At 38.9% G+C, this 14,227-nt stretch overlaps 1 protein-coding gene across 14 annotated transcripts in view; it reads right to left on the bottom strand.

The window, feature by feature from the left end:
• Positions 1-14,227, bottom strand: part of CTNNA3 (catenin alpha 3) — a 570,905-nt gene that overhangs the window by 528,496 nt on the left and 28,182 nt on the right. For all 14 annotated transcript variants that reach the window (XR_013986138.1, XR_013986139.1, XM_081004919.1 and 11 more), the window contains 2 exons: positions 13,199-13,365; positions 5,706-5,825 (listed from right to left, as the gene is read on the bottom strand). Coding sequence is in view for 12 of the 14 variants with exons in the window: in XM_081004919.1 (XP_080861045.1) it covers positions 5,706-5,825; positions 13,199-13,365 (287 nt within the window). In the remaining 2 variants the exon portion in view is untranslated. The remainder of the gene's footprint in view (positions 1-5,705; positions 5,826-13,198; positions 13,366-14,227) is intronic.

Raw genomic sequence — 14,227 nt, 5'->3', positions numbered from 1 at the left:
GGGCACATCTTTAAATTTTCCTGAAGGCCTTCCAGTAGTAGGGGAGACTGCCTCTATGCCTTCCTTTATTTCTACAACCAAAGGCAACGGTTGGAGAAGTCTTCCTTTTCTTACTGAGCTTTCAAATATTCTCCAAAGGTTGGAAGTAGCAGATCAACAATACCATAAAAACAGAAACTATTTGTTCAGGTACTTTCAAAAAGAAGTCTAACCTGAAAATCTGGCTCCAGGGGCTGGCATTTATCCTTTAAACCTTTCCTCTTTCTGTTTTCACATTTATAGTTTTATCATCTTTTGCCTAACATTTTTGACAGTCCTTTTTTAGACTAGATTTCTCCTCTGACTTTCTTATCTGGGTGCTAAATATTGTAAGGCCAGGCATCAAAAGATGGCGGTGATACTTTGGACAGCTTCACCTATAGCATAGCTCCAGGCATCCTTCAGCAGTGAAAAGAAAGCCAATCATACTAGAGGAATGAAAGACCCATTGTGTAAGGTTCACTGCAGATAGCAAGAGAAAAATATGTTGGAAATTATTCTATTAAGTCTACTGAAACAATACTGAATACAAAACTTCCCAGAACATTGATTGGTGTGGGATGCACATGTAATTTAAGAGCATTATCTGAATTGACACTCAAATATTTTTCTGCTTAAGAAGCAAGACTGACAAAAATGCATAGTCATGTTTAAAATGGTTAAGTGCCAATGGTTAAGTGCCAAGATCCCTGAAATCTTGCTACCACTCAGCGCAGATTGGGGTGGGCAGTAACAGCAAGCTTTCCTTGTGGCATCTTCCTCTTTTTAAGCTTAAGTCTCAGAATTGTATACAATGGTGGTTTTCATTTAGCAGAAAGCAGGTCTGCTCCTGAAATTCAGCACGTCACCAGTTCCCTGAAACCAGTTCTAAGGATTCTCTGGAGGAGAAAGGAATATGACATGGAGGGGTGCAATAGGTACGGCAAAAATCAATATGGCTCAACTTCTAAAAGTGGAAATTCTTTTTCCAAAGAGAAAGTCACCACTGGATACAAACCTCTTGGCATAACTGAGGTCTCCAACTCCCCATCCTCAAGGGGAAAAGGTTGTGGCTAAGACAGACACCTTGGAATGGACTTGCCTTTAGAGTCAGCCTTAGATAGCCCTGCCTTCTTGGGAATTCCAGCATCAGAGGAGCTCACGATGCAAGCACCTCTGCAGCCTGAAGAGGTCACAGTACTCTCAGTGAACTCCAAGGACTCCCGCCCAGAGGAAGAATAATAATGGGAGAGCAGAACAGGACTCTACTGTCCCATCTCGCCATGGTAGGGAACCTATGTTCTCCATAACTCAAATCAGTCTCAGCCAGCATGGCCAACGGTCAAGGATTATGGAAGTTGTAGTCCAACAAAATCTGAAGGGCCACTGGTTCCCAAACCCTATGTATGTGAATCCCCACTGTGCCCTTGATGAATTGGACCAAGTGCTTATTGTACAACAGATACAAATTGTGTGCACCAAAAGACTGATAGTCTTGCTCCATCTTCTGGAAACTGGAAACATGACTTTGCACACCCAAATATGTCTAAGAATTTCTATTGAACTGATATGTTTTGTCTGACAGTTTTTTATCTGCACAAAGAGGTGGTCACGACATATTCTTATTTGCCTTAAAATAGCACTATTTAAATAATTCATGATCAATTAAAAATCTTTCTGTACAGACAAATTAAAAGCTCTTTTATTGCATATTATTAGCCTCAGGGTATACAATCAAAATCAAACAACTACCTTAACATCTACATTAGAGTGGGGTGGTATTTTTACATTTTTAAAGCTCTGTTGTCAGCTATTATGTCACTATATAATCAGAGATATCTAAGCAGAAACAAAACTTCCTTTGAATTTGAACCAGCAGTGCCACAGGCACGCCAAAGGCACTACCAACATTAAAAACATTACTGTTTTAACCAAATACCTAGTTTGACAAATGTACTGCTGAAACAGGTCATAATATTAATACAGATATGATGACCTTATAACCCCTCTGTTTTTCTAATTGACTAATTAGCTAAAACAATTTTAAGATTATATTGCCTTCCACTATTATCACAGCAAGGGGCAGGAAAAGTATTTTTAGTCCACCCGTCAACATATGATCCAGGGCAGCACCCAATACAATAAAGCATCAAAACAAGCAGTAAAATAATCCTACAATAAAACAAATCCAGCTCAATTTATAAAAGCAAGATAAAAATACAGCATATCATTAAGATCACTCAGGGAGTCACAATTTGCCCACCCCCTATTGCAAAACTGACAAAATTCCTAGTACAGTTTTAAGGACCAGGTAGAATGTGATTCTAAAAACATGCAATTACAACAAGGCCTCTTACAGATGTAAAGATCTAGAGTGAACATCAGGTACTGTTACTTCATAATCATTTTTAAAGCTTTATTGATATACAGAATGTTGTACAATCTACATCTAAATGTTGTCTTCACAACTGAGCAGCAGAGGGATAAACCTGCCCAAGTCTACCTCTGAAAAGCTAGGAAAGTTTTCCAGATCTAGCTCCCCAACTCCATCCCCTGGGCTGTGGGGCTCCCAACTACCAATGCAGAACAGCAAAAGCCTCATGCAAGTTGTCCTGAATGATTGTACTTTTATCAATGTCAGTGGCAATGAACCACTTTTTAAAAATTCAGCACTGCTTGTCTACAACTACATCAGTGTTCTTATACTACATAGTGTTTCTGCTTCATGCACAAATGATGCAGGAGAATCCTGTTTGTGTTAAAAGAAGCTTGAATAAGATTGTTAATAACTAGCAATTTCAATTAAAAACAAATGAAGTAAGGATATCAGAAGATTAAATATTTAATTGATTAACCAGCTTTATAAAAAAAAATGCTTATATTGCTCCTAAGAATTCAAATATTATTTATTCAACAAAGCAACAACTTACATACAATTAATAAATGAGCTGCACCACTCATGGTTGAGATGTCACAAAAGGCCAACTTTTATATTTTATTTTTCATTTCCTTTTACATTAAAACAAACAACAAAAAATACTTTCTAACAATAAGCAAATGTGCCCTTAATCCTTGGCTTCAACTATTAAAATCTGCCCTCACCAAATAAACCTTTTAAAGGTTGCAGCTTACAGTATCTGATGCTAAACCACCAACCAGAAGAAATAAATGCTGTCAAAACAAATGGAGATATGCTTGAAAATACTGCCACCTACTGGCAGTAAAAAAACACAACATGATAAAAAGGAAGTCACACAATATAGGGGTTCAAGAAGTCTTTCAGAGCATTCACGTGATCTTTTGGCATCAAAAGAACAGACAGTTCCCCCCCACTACACACACACACACACACACACACACACACACACACACACCTATTTAATCTGAATTTATCTTTGCCATAGAAAATAGGATCCATAACATCATAAAATATGTGTATTTGTAAATACTGTACAGTGTGGATGAACCTGGTATCTCATCTCAGACTTTGAATATGTTCACATCACTGCTTACTCTGCATCCAGTGCACTCCCACTGGTAGTTTTTGAAGCGGCATTCACACAACGTTAGCTGCAATCCATATCAATCCCGTACCGTAGTTTCTTGACAATAATGCAGTATTTTCCTCAAAACAGCTTCTTCAGCTTTCTTCTAGAAAACTGGATGTGAAATGAACAGTAATGTGAACATTTGATGAGTGTGCATATGCAGATGGCTGCTTCAGTCCTGGAGGGGTTACAGGGGGGTCATGCACACTGGGTGAAGACACCCCCACCCACTCTCTGATATGAATAACATTCTGCAAATGCAGCTTGAAATGTAGCAGGGGGGAAATGACCTTGCTGCTAATGTGACAGGTTTTGCATGTCGCTTCTTTTTTAGGAGGGCTAGAGACTAAGGGAGGAATTTGATGCTGTGCTAATTTGATGGTTCTGTCAGCACACACATTTCTGTTTGCCTGATGGAATGATCTCTCAATCCCCTTCCCCCATTTGCTATTCTGGGGGTTCTTAAAGGTAAAGGTAAAGGGACCCCTGACCATTAGGTCCAGTGGCGGACGACTCTGGGGTTGCAGCGCTCATCTCACTTTATTGGCCAAGGGAGCCGGCGTACAGCTTCCGGGTCATGTGGCCAGCATGACCAAGCTGCTTCTGGCAAGCCAGAGCAGCGTACGGAAATGCCGTTTACCTTCCCGCCGGAGCGGTACCTATTTATCTACTTGCACTTTGATGTGCTTTCAAACTGCTAGGGTGGCAGGAGCAGGAACCGAGCAACGGGAGCTCATCCCGTAGCGGGGATTCAAACCGCTGACCTTCTGATTGGCAAGCCCAAGGCTCTATGGTTTAACCCACAGCGCCACCCGCATCCCTTCCTGGGGGTTCTTACTTCACTCCAAATAGATCTGGATGGCATGGATGAGAGGGGCAAGTCCCCATGCACTGCTGCCTGCTAGTGCAACTACTTAGCTGAATCAAGCCCTTACTTTTTAAAGAGAAAAAAGAAAGGCCAGCATCTGGGCATCTGTCCAGGGTGCCAATGAAAGCCTTCACAGGCACCAGGGCACCCTTGGGTGTCAGGTTGGTGATCCCCAGGTTGGCTACCCCTGTTCTACATAATGTGTAATTAGAGTTTAGAACAATTGCTAGAAGGCACTGAGCATGATACTGATGAATAATTGACCGTTTATTGATACGGAAGAAATGTAGAAGAGAAATCTAGTGGTTTAAAACAAAGCTGTTGAATTTTATTCCTCAGAGCACCAAGTAGTCCTCAAAAGTTTTTTTGTTTAGAAAATAGGAAAGGATACAATAGAGATAGTTGTATCACTCCTGGAAATAAAAGTGCTGGGAAAGGTCTGTATTTTAGGGTTTTTTCAATTGAGTACCTGGGTTCAAAATAATTCAACAACCCTTTATTTACACCCTGGTTTTCTACAGGAGTATCCAAAGCAGCTTAGAAGAATACTATGTAGCTCAGCTGGTGGTAAGACTTCTGTCAGCAGAACAGGGAGGGAAACAATTTTTAGCAATTTCCCCCTCTGCAGTCCTCCACAGTCCTCCTACATCTGCTCTGGAGGGCCCCTCAACCCTCTGGAGCAGACCTAAGGGGCATGGGAGCTGCAAGGGCAGGGAAAATAACCAAATCAGATCTCTGGGTTCCTCCTCCATCCCTTGGAAGCAATCAAAAATAAACTGCTTGAAATAAACTGAGAAGCTCCTTCTCTAGTCTGGACAATGGGTGTTTCACTCCAGTCTTCTCTTTGTCTAATTAGCTAGATCTGCTTTCCTAACTGTCAGTCATTGCTATCATATCATTCATTGGCTAAACACATTGAAAGGTGAGCACAAGCTACTTTTCCACAAAACAAATGGGAAGAATAGTACAGTGGTCTCTGTTGTGAATGTGTCTGTCCTATGGATTCTGGGCTGTACCCTATATTTTTGTCCTGGCATTAAGAAAACAAACCTCAGTGAAATATGGGGGGGGGGGGGGAATGTGATAATTTTCAGTTTTTAAAACTTTGCAAACAGCCTCAGTTTACACCTACATAAGACATTGTGGGTAATAATTGAAATAAACAGAAGTTGCATGTGATAGCAACATTTACGTACTTGGGTTTGAGATCAGTTGAAAATTGGTGATCCAAATGTACAAACACATATGATTGGGCTACTAAAGTTTCTTACCTGTTGTCGTTTGAATGCCAAATGGTCCAGCTTTTTCAACTCTTTCTGGAGGTTTTTATATGTTTTCTGCAGTTCAGATTTACTAGATGCATTTTGAAGACACACAAATGTCCTTTGAACCTATGGCCAAACAAGGAGGGGGGTTAAATATTATTATAAAATCTTCCATGCTTAATTAGGAATAGGCTCAGAAAGAATAAGCTAAATTGGGATCTATTTGCTTTGACACCAGGTCTAGCCACACTATTGGGAACTTGGTGGCTTCCCCTCTGTACCCTCAACCCAAACAGGAGCTGCCCCTCACTGGAGCACCTGGTATGGTCTGTCCCTTTTCTCCAAAAGTTACCTGTTAGTGGCAAGAAAGATATTAGGTGGTGGTAGCACCACTGTGGATATCAAGATCACTGGGAAATTTAGTTCTCTGGGTTTCTGTTGCTGTTTTCCAGGTGAAATGGAAGAGAACAGCTGCTTTGGTGAGGATAACTAAACTGGGGCTGGGTCCAAACTAACTGAGCTTGAATTTCAGAGGAGCTTGGGCTTGGCTTATAAATAAGTAAACTCGGGAATTCAAACGTCATCTGCATTGATACACAATTATTATTTCATATATGTTTTTGTATGAGCAAGACATGCATGCTCTGTCTCACAAGATTCATACTTTTTTAAAAAATTTATTTATTTATTTATACAACAAGAAAAAAAACACACACAAAAAACACAAATACCAAATTACACACGAATTACAAAAATAACCATAGACACATAATTTTCTTGGCAAACAATAAAACATCTATTGGTCTTAACACTAAAGACCCAACTTCCCGTCTATTCCATATTTCAAATTCATATTACGTATTGCCAATACACATTTTTTTTCATAATTAAACTTATTCTCAATAAATCTAATTTCTTCTATCTACCTAGCAACTATCACTGAAGTTCCTCGAATGCTGCAACAGAATTTAAACTACTATATTTATTTTTCAGATATTCTTTGAAAACCTCCCATTTAGAAACAAATTCCTGTTTTGATTTATTCTTTATTTTTTCTGATAAACCATCTAATTTGGCATATTCTGTCAGCTTTTGGATCCAATCTTGTATAGAGGGGATTTCATTACTCTTCCATTTTGCTGCGATCAAAACTCTTGCTGCCGCCGTCGCATATAAAAAGATACCCTTCCTCTTTTGTGGAATATCCAAATCTGTTATTCCCAGGAGGTAGGCCTCTGGTTTTTTATTGAAAGAGATCTTTAGCATTTTTTGCAGTTCTGCATGTATACTCTCCCAGAATACCTGTATTTTCCTAAATATCCACCTACATATCCACCACATATGGTAGAATGTTCCTGAGTCTCCGCATCTCCAACAATTACGTGACACATTTTTATACATTTTTGAAAGTTTCCATGGTGTTAGATACCATCGATGTTGCATTTTTTGAAAGTTCTCTCTAATTGTGTAACAGTTTGTGAATTTCCAATTGATCTTCCATAAATTTTCCCATTGGGCCATGGTTATTGGATGGCCAAAATCCTGGGACCACCTCACCATTGTCACTGTTACCTCCTCCTCCTTGACTGTCCAGTCTTTTTTTTTTTAAAGTATGAATCTTGTTTTTTTTTAAAGTATGAATCTTGTACAAAAACAAGATTCATACTTTAAATTCAATTCCCATTTCATTGTCCGAAAATGTTTTCTTGACCTTGAGGTAAATTAGGGCATGCAGCCCCAGTTTACAGAATTAATGTTTGGACGACTCATTTTGATGAAAAACTATTTTCCCCCATTTGCATCCATCAATGATTCAGTTTATTCGTGCACATTATGCCTGAACTAACATTCAATTAAGAGAGATGGGTGGTTTTGCAATTAAACTTTGTTCAATGCTTTTATTTACTAAAGCTTTTCTTTCACATTTAAGAAACACCTGTTGGATGTGCAATGCTCAAACAAGGGATTCCAGAGTATTCCCCATGTGTCTCAGTATCTGCTACTGGAACATAAAAAGCCTTTAGCTCTCAGCTGCTTTAAATGCATCAAATCATTAATTGCTGAGACGTACACAGTTACTATGGTTACAAACACAAACTGGAAGAGAAATGTTACAGAGTGTACAACGATATGCAGAAAAGCACGGGCCCATGGATTGTAGTTAGTATATACTGGTCCCACATTATGGATCAGAAACTAGGTTAAGTCATAGATGTATTCAGACAAACGTTTTAACTCAGATGCTGTCCATCCACACTGCATTGCTTTAAATGGGATACATATTCAGGTATGCAATCTTTTTAAAGCCATGCACAGGGCCGGATTTAGGTTTGAGGAGGCCCTAAGCTACTGAAGGTAATGGGGCCCTTTATATGTCCAGCTGTCCAACAAATTGTCACTGTTTTTTGTGTTGAATATGCTATATGGAAATTTATGGACCTACACAACACAAAACACTGTTGCTGTATGTAGGTTTTATTTTATTTGTTTTTTTATCTTATATTTTGGAAATGTACATCCAGGTGGTTTTTTCCTTTAATTTTTTGGGGGGGGCCCAAGAGAGTGGGGCCCTAAACTATAGCTTGTTTAGCTTATACTTGTACGTAAATCCAGCACTAGCCATGCAGCATCAATAGATCACACCTACATTGGTATCCTGGTTTATGATCAAGCAGGTGATGTGCATGCAAAAGCCAGCTTGGATGGACTTGAGTCTGTAGATGGGCCTTTACAGTTCCCCTGCTGGAAACAGGCTGTGATTGCTCAAGCAGAGGGGCTGTGTCAACATTCCTGTGGATGCACATCTTCAAGACAAACTGTTCCCCACTACATGCACATAGCTTTTCAGATTCCAAGGGAGCATCAGTCTCATACTTCAAAGGAGCTTATAGGAAGAAGATGATCTGGGAAGGTGTGTACTCCTCTCTCTGGAGTACCCTAAGCTGGAGGCAAGCAAGTCACAGACTGTTGGCTTCCTTTCAGCCTAACTCTAAAAAGCTACTCACTAAAAGTTTGAGGCAGCAAGAGAAAGGTGCACATGTACAAGGCTACCCAGCACATCTGCATGCAGGACACCCACTTAACAGTAGGAAGCTAATATTTGTAATAGTGGTCACAAATGAGCATTACTAAGTTAAAAATAGCTGTAATTTTGCAACAGCAAATGTACTTTAAACGTGGATGTGCTAAAACTCTGGCGCTAAAACTCTGCACTAAAATGTGCAATAACCAGACCTCCATAATCTGCATGGAGCTCAGTCAAGTGACACAACGCAACCTACATTTTAACTAATATAATCACTATGCAAACATCAGTATGACATCAGGAACAATGTCACTGCTCGACACTTCTGTGCTACCAGGTTCTTTATTTTAAGGTGGTGTGGACATAAAGGTCCAACAAGAGAGCAAGAATGAAGATACAAACAAGTTCTTAAGACTATGAAGTGGAACAGGACAGTTGGGTACTGACATCACTCTCACTAACTATACAGACTTTACAGACACTGGACTATAGAAAAGATTGTATGGCATGCCACCATTTTTATAGTGCTTGTTATAGACTAGTATCAGAAGTTGCATGTTAGATTTCTTGCCTACTATTTAGATTGACTTTGATCACATTTCATTTTATATTATCTGATGTCATATATAATTAAAACCACTATGCCTGGGAGTGAGGGTCTCACATTAGCAAGGAGACACAGGTGTTACAGTGCTTCAAAAACCAGTTCCTAACCTAATTCTGATGAGCAATGGGCACTTTTGTAGAAACTGCATGATGTGAATTTTAATAATCCTCCACAATATATCTATTCTATACAGTATCATTTCATGCACTGCACGCCCCAGACCAGACAGTATGTCTCTGACACTAATGCGATAAAATGCTGTGCCAAAACCCATTTATGGATTTGGCCCCCTTCTCCCACCATTTTATACATTTAACAAATCTCTTACTTGGTCAGCAGTTTCATTTCGTAGTGAATGACATAACCTTTAAAATTAATTTCGGTTCAGTGATCAAACACCTATTTTATTCTATGAAAATTAGAAAACCTTGGAGCAATGGAACTGGAAAGGAAAGAACCTCTTCATCTGCTCTCAGATGATTAATGGACGAACCTTAACAGCCAAAATCCTCATGAAGGAATAGTACAATATGTCAGCATTGCCACTATAGAAGAACACATTCCAGGGGAAGCTTTATAGACATATATTTAAACAAAATTGCCTTTTTAATTGATGTGAACTAGCAAACATTCTGAGAAGGGTTGCTCTCAGCGCTGCACAACTGTGTCTAAGGTACTGCAGAAGTTCAAATGCCTTTTCTTGGATCAGCTCCATAGTTAAGAATATTTCAATTACCTGAGGGAGCTCTAAAATATAATAATGAAAGTTAAAAGACTTTGGATAGAAAAAAGCAAAGTCAGAACTCATTACAGATTTCAATTGTATTAGAATTTGGCCCTGGATGGCAGTGACCAAAATGCTATTAGGGCTTGATGGCTATTCAACAGCATATGTTAAAGTTACCTGGTCATCTCAGTCTATTTTCTAATTAATGTGACAACATAAAAAAGAAATGCTTTTGGCAGATGCAGTATGATGAACAAGCACTGCAAAGCAATGAAAAATATACTACTACTTCCACAGAACAGAACTGAGGAATATGCTGGGCACTGTAGAGGAAGATTATACAGCTGTCTAATATGCTCTGTAAGGAGAGAAAATCATTCTTTACTGATGGTTTGTTTTCCATGAATACTACATTTTTAGAAAATAGAAAGGAGACGATTATAGTATTCTTTGGTATATGCTCCATATTTCTGAAATATTCAACAGCACACTTGTGTGGTTTTCAATTGTTTTAGCAATTTCTAACAATTCACACAATAAAGTAACCAGAAAAGTTTCAGAAGTACTGAAAGTACCCACAAGATGATTACTTAAGATTGGTTATTACTGCTATATGAAGCATTGTGGCAAGTCAAATTTCAGAACTCTGATAGATATAAAAAAAACATAGTGGGCTAAATAAATAATAATAATATAAGGCTCAACAGAAAAACAACATTCTATCCCTGCTCTGCAGAATATTGTGGATTATAAATAAAAATATGTAATTTTTTTATTAAAAAACCTGAACTGTTTCACTCACAGTGCCTGTATAAATTAACATATGCTATTAAAATAGGACACTGGTCTTCCTCAGTGACCTCCAATCACAGATGCACCACTGCGCTATGTTCTACATGTAGCTGCTTCAGTGACTGCTTGGAAACTGCTACCTGCCTTTCAACAGAAATAGTCTGCATACACATTTCACACCCACCCACCAATAATCCTGGAAACTGTAGTTTAAGGGTGCTGGGAATTGTAGTTCTGTAAGAAGTAAGCTGCAGTTCCCAGGATTCAGGAGGTGCGTGCTTGAAATGTACAGTTTGTCCACAGTCACAGCATGCATATAAGGGAATAGAATTTCAGCTCTGATCCCATTGTGGAAATGCCTTCTCCACATTTTGGCTACATATATCATCTCTCCCCCTCTTCCAAGATTAGTTGCTATGGAAATCAGTTCTTCCAGTTCACAACTGAATGGACAATGCACAGGTAAATGGTGTCGGGATGGGGGAATGGGGGAGCATGGTGCGTACTGTCACTATTTTTCCTAAAAATAAAGCACTGCTTAGGATGTTAAAATACTGCAGTGAGGTCACACAGAGGAGGACACACATTAGCAAAACTCAATCTTAAAAGCCTCTAGAAGTAAATGTATTTCTGTACAGAAAAGACATTGAGGAAGGAATGCTGCCTTGATGTCTAATTTCATTGATACTATGGTGGTATATTTTTCAGTTGACATTGTTATCATGCACATTTCAGCTTTTTAAAATTAGGTTAATGGGTTTACTGATTTTTCTGAACTAAACTTTTGTTTGGATGGAAAGTCAGTCTACAAGATTTAAAACAAAGCAAAAACTAAATACTTGCAGAAATCTTTCAAAAGAAAGCAGGAAACAGCTAATAACAAATAACAAAAACAATAGGTGCTCATTTATGAAGCATTTCTGTATTACCATCCATACGCAGCATCCCAAACCATTCATTACATTACAGATTACAAAAAATACACATTATTACAAAACCTACATGAATGTCGTGTGAAGGTAAATGTATGTGCATACCATGTAATCCTGTCTTCTGAGCCTAAGGTGACAAAACTGCTTCTAGATAACCTGGATTTGAGCCCATGCCTCTTAGGAAGGCCAATATCTTTCTTTTCTACCTTCTCTAAAGTGGGAGTGGGGGCAACAGGATTGCTGTTAAGATGCATGCTGTACAGAAATGTTGTTATATAAAACAAGAGCACAGCAAAAGCAATACAGTGGTACCTCTGGTTAAGTACTTAATTCGTTCCGGAGGTCTGTTCTTAACCTGAAACTGTTCTTAACCTGAAGGACCACTTTAGCTAATGGGGCCTCCTGCTGCTGCTGCCACGCCGCCGAAGCACAATTTCTGTTCTCATCCTGAAGCAAAGTTCTTAACCTGAAGCACTATTTCTGGGTTAGCGGAGTCTGTAACATGAAGCGTATGTAACCTGAGGTACCACTGTATAAGTGTTTCTTGCCCCTTAGAGATGCCATATGCTGCTCATAAAAATGAAACATTTGCCCTGATCTATCTGCTAGTAAGTCATGTTTAAGTCCCACTAGAATCAATGAAACTAGTTAGTCATGACTAACTTAAGTCTCATGGATTTCAATGGAACAAGAGCATAATTAACTTTGGTTAGAGTTGAGCCATGGCTTGGTTGTTGCTTTTGAAAACAAAAAACCTCCCATTTCTAAAGATTTATTTGTTCATTTATTTTTAGGGATTCTATACAGCCTATTCAAAGCAAACTGAACAAAATACTGTACCAGAAGAAAAATAATGGGAATAAATATAGTACAATAACCACATATTATAACTAAGAACAACACCATAAACTCATACCAACAGCTAAAATCATCCACAGCCAAGGTCATAAAGACTGGAGGGGTGGGGACCAATAGTAAGGTGCTATAAAAATTAAAAAGAGGAATTAATACCAGTTCTGTCTGGAAGTCCGAATTAGCCCCAGGACAGTTTAAAAAATAAAAAGTTTAACTCCCAACACATTTGATATAATGGAATTTGCAGGTTGAGCAGCAATGATTCAAAATCCAATCCTTTCGTTCATCAGTAGCAAGCTCCATGGCTTACCAACATGAATTTGAATTTACTGACATGTTCCCCTTTTTGTATATTTGTATTTCCAGTTATCTGTATTTCCACGCTTTGAATGTTTGCTGTAAGCTGCTTTGGACACAGCTCATTGTGGAAAAGCTGCATATAAGTAAACTCAACCAATCAATGAATATTATAATTACTTACTCAAAAAAATCTGAAAATTAAGAAAGTTTGGTAGCCGAGAAGATGGGAAAGGTCATTTGCTGACCATAGTAGCTACTTACCGTGGTTAGATGTTGCAACAGGTATGAGACATCAATCATATCTGCCAGAATAAGAAGCCTTGTAACAGCAGCCAGAAGAGCACGTGCTACTTGGACAACGGCCTCCCTTTTAGGCAAATAACAAGGATCATCTGTGAACTTTTTTGCAGCTACCCTTAAAGCTTCACCTGTAAAATAAACACACAAGTAATGCTGCAGTCCATAAGCAAATTCATCTGCTTTCCTTTGGACCACATCAGTGAGGCCAAGAGGGGGTTCTTCTCGTCCAGGCACCCCAAGACCTCCACACTGCCCAGGCTTGCGGCCCAGGGAGCTTACTTTGGTGCTGCTTGTGCAGCTGTTGGCTTCACCCCCAGAGGCACATTGACAGATAGATGCTTCAGATTTACAGAGATGTGGAGTTGAAAGGAATTAGTTCACCTTTGTGAAACGTTTTCTCTTTTTTGCATTCTTTATTAGGGGAAACAATAACTAAGGCAGGGAAGCTTAAAATTACATGACAATGTATTCATTTTCGTGCTACAATATACCACTTTCTACCTATGCATCATGCCAATTATTGCTTTTTAATATAGGATATTATTTATAATATATATCATTCTGTGTTATAGTTTATAAAGACTGGAGCAAAAGGCAGCACAATGCAACTTTGCAATATTGTGTAGTTTTAGAGCCATCCACTTTACAGTCACTGTGTATTTACTCCAGGTGAACTGTTGGTTTAGTACAACTTGTTCATTTTGCATTCTGGGGCTGTTTCAACACAATACCATAGAATCTCCAAATCTTGCAGTGTGGCTGCATACCACTGGGAACAATTGCTAATCAGTTCACTGTGGAGTGTACCCAAGTCAACCACAGGTTGTTTCCTGTTAAATTTTTTAGCATGTACAATACATTAACATACAAAGCAGCTGTCAATCTGGGAGAGAAAGGCTGACAGATGCCAGGTCTGGGCATACGGCAGGGGTAAAACTTTATGACCCGCTGGTTCCTTCCAGCATTACAGTTCTGACGACATTAATTTGT

Source organism: Podarcis pityusensis, assembly GCF_964106645.2.
Source record: "Podarcis pityusensis genome assembly, chromosome: 5".
NCBI classification, from domain to species: domain Eukaryota; kingdom Metazoa; phylum Chordata; class Lepidosauria; order Squamata; family Lacertidae; genus Podarcis; species Podarcis pityusensis.
Note: the sequence above shows the minus strand (reverse complement) of the source record. Positions and strands in the feature narration are given on the sequence as shown.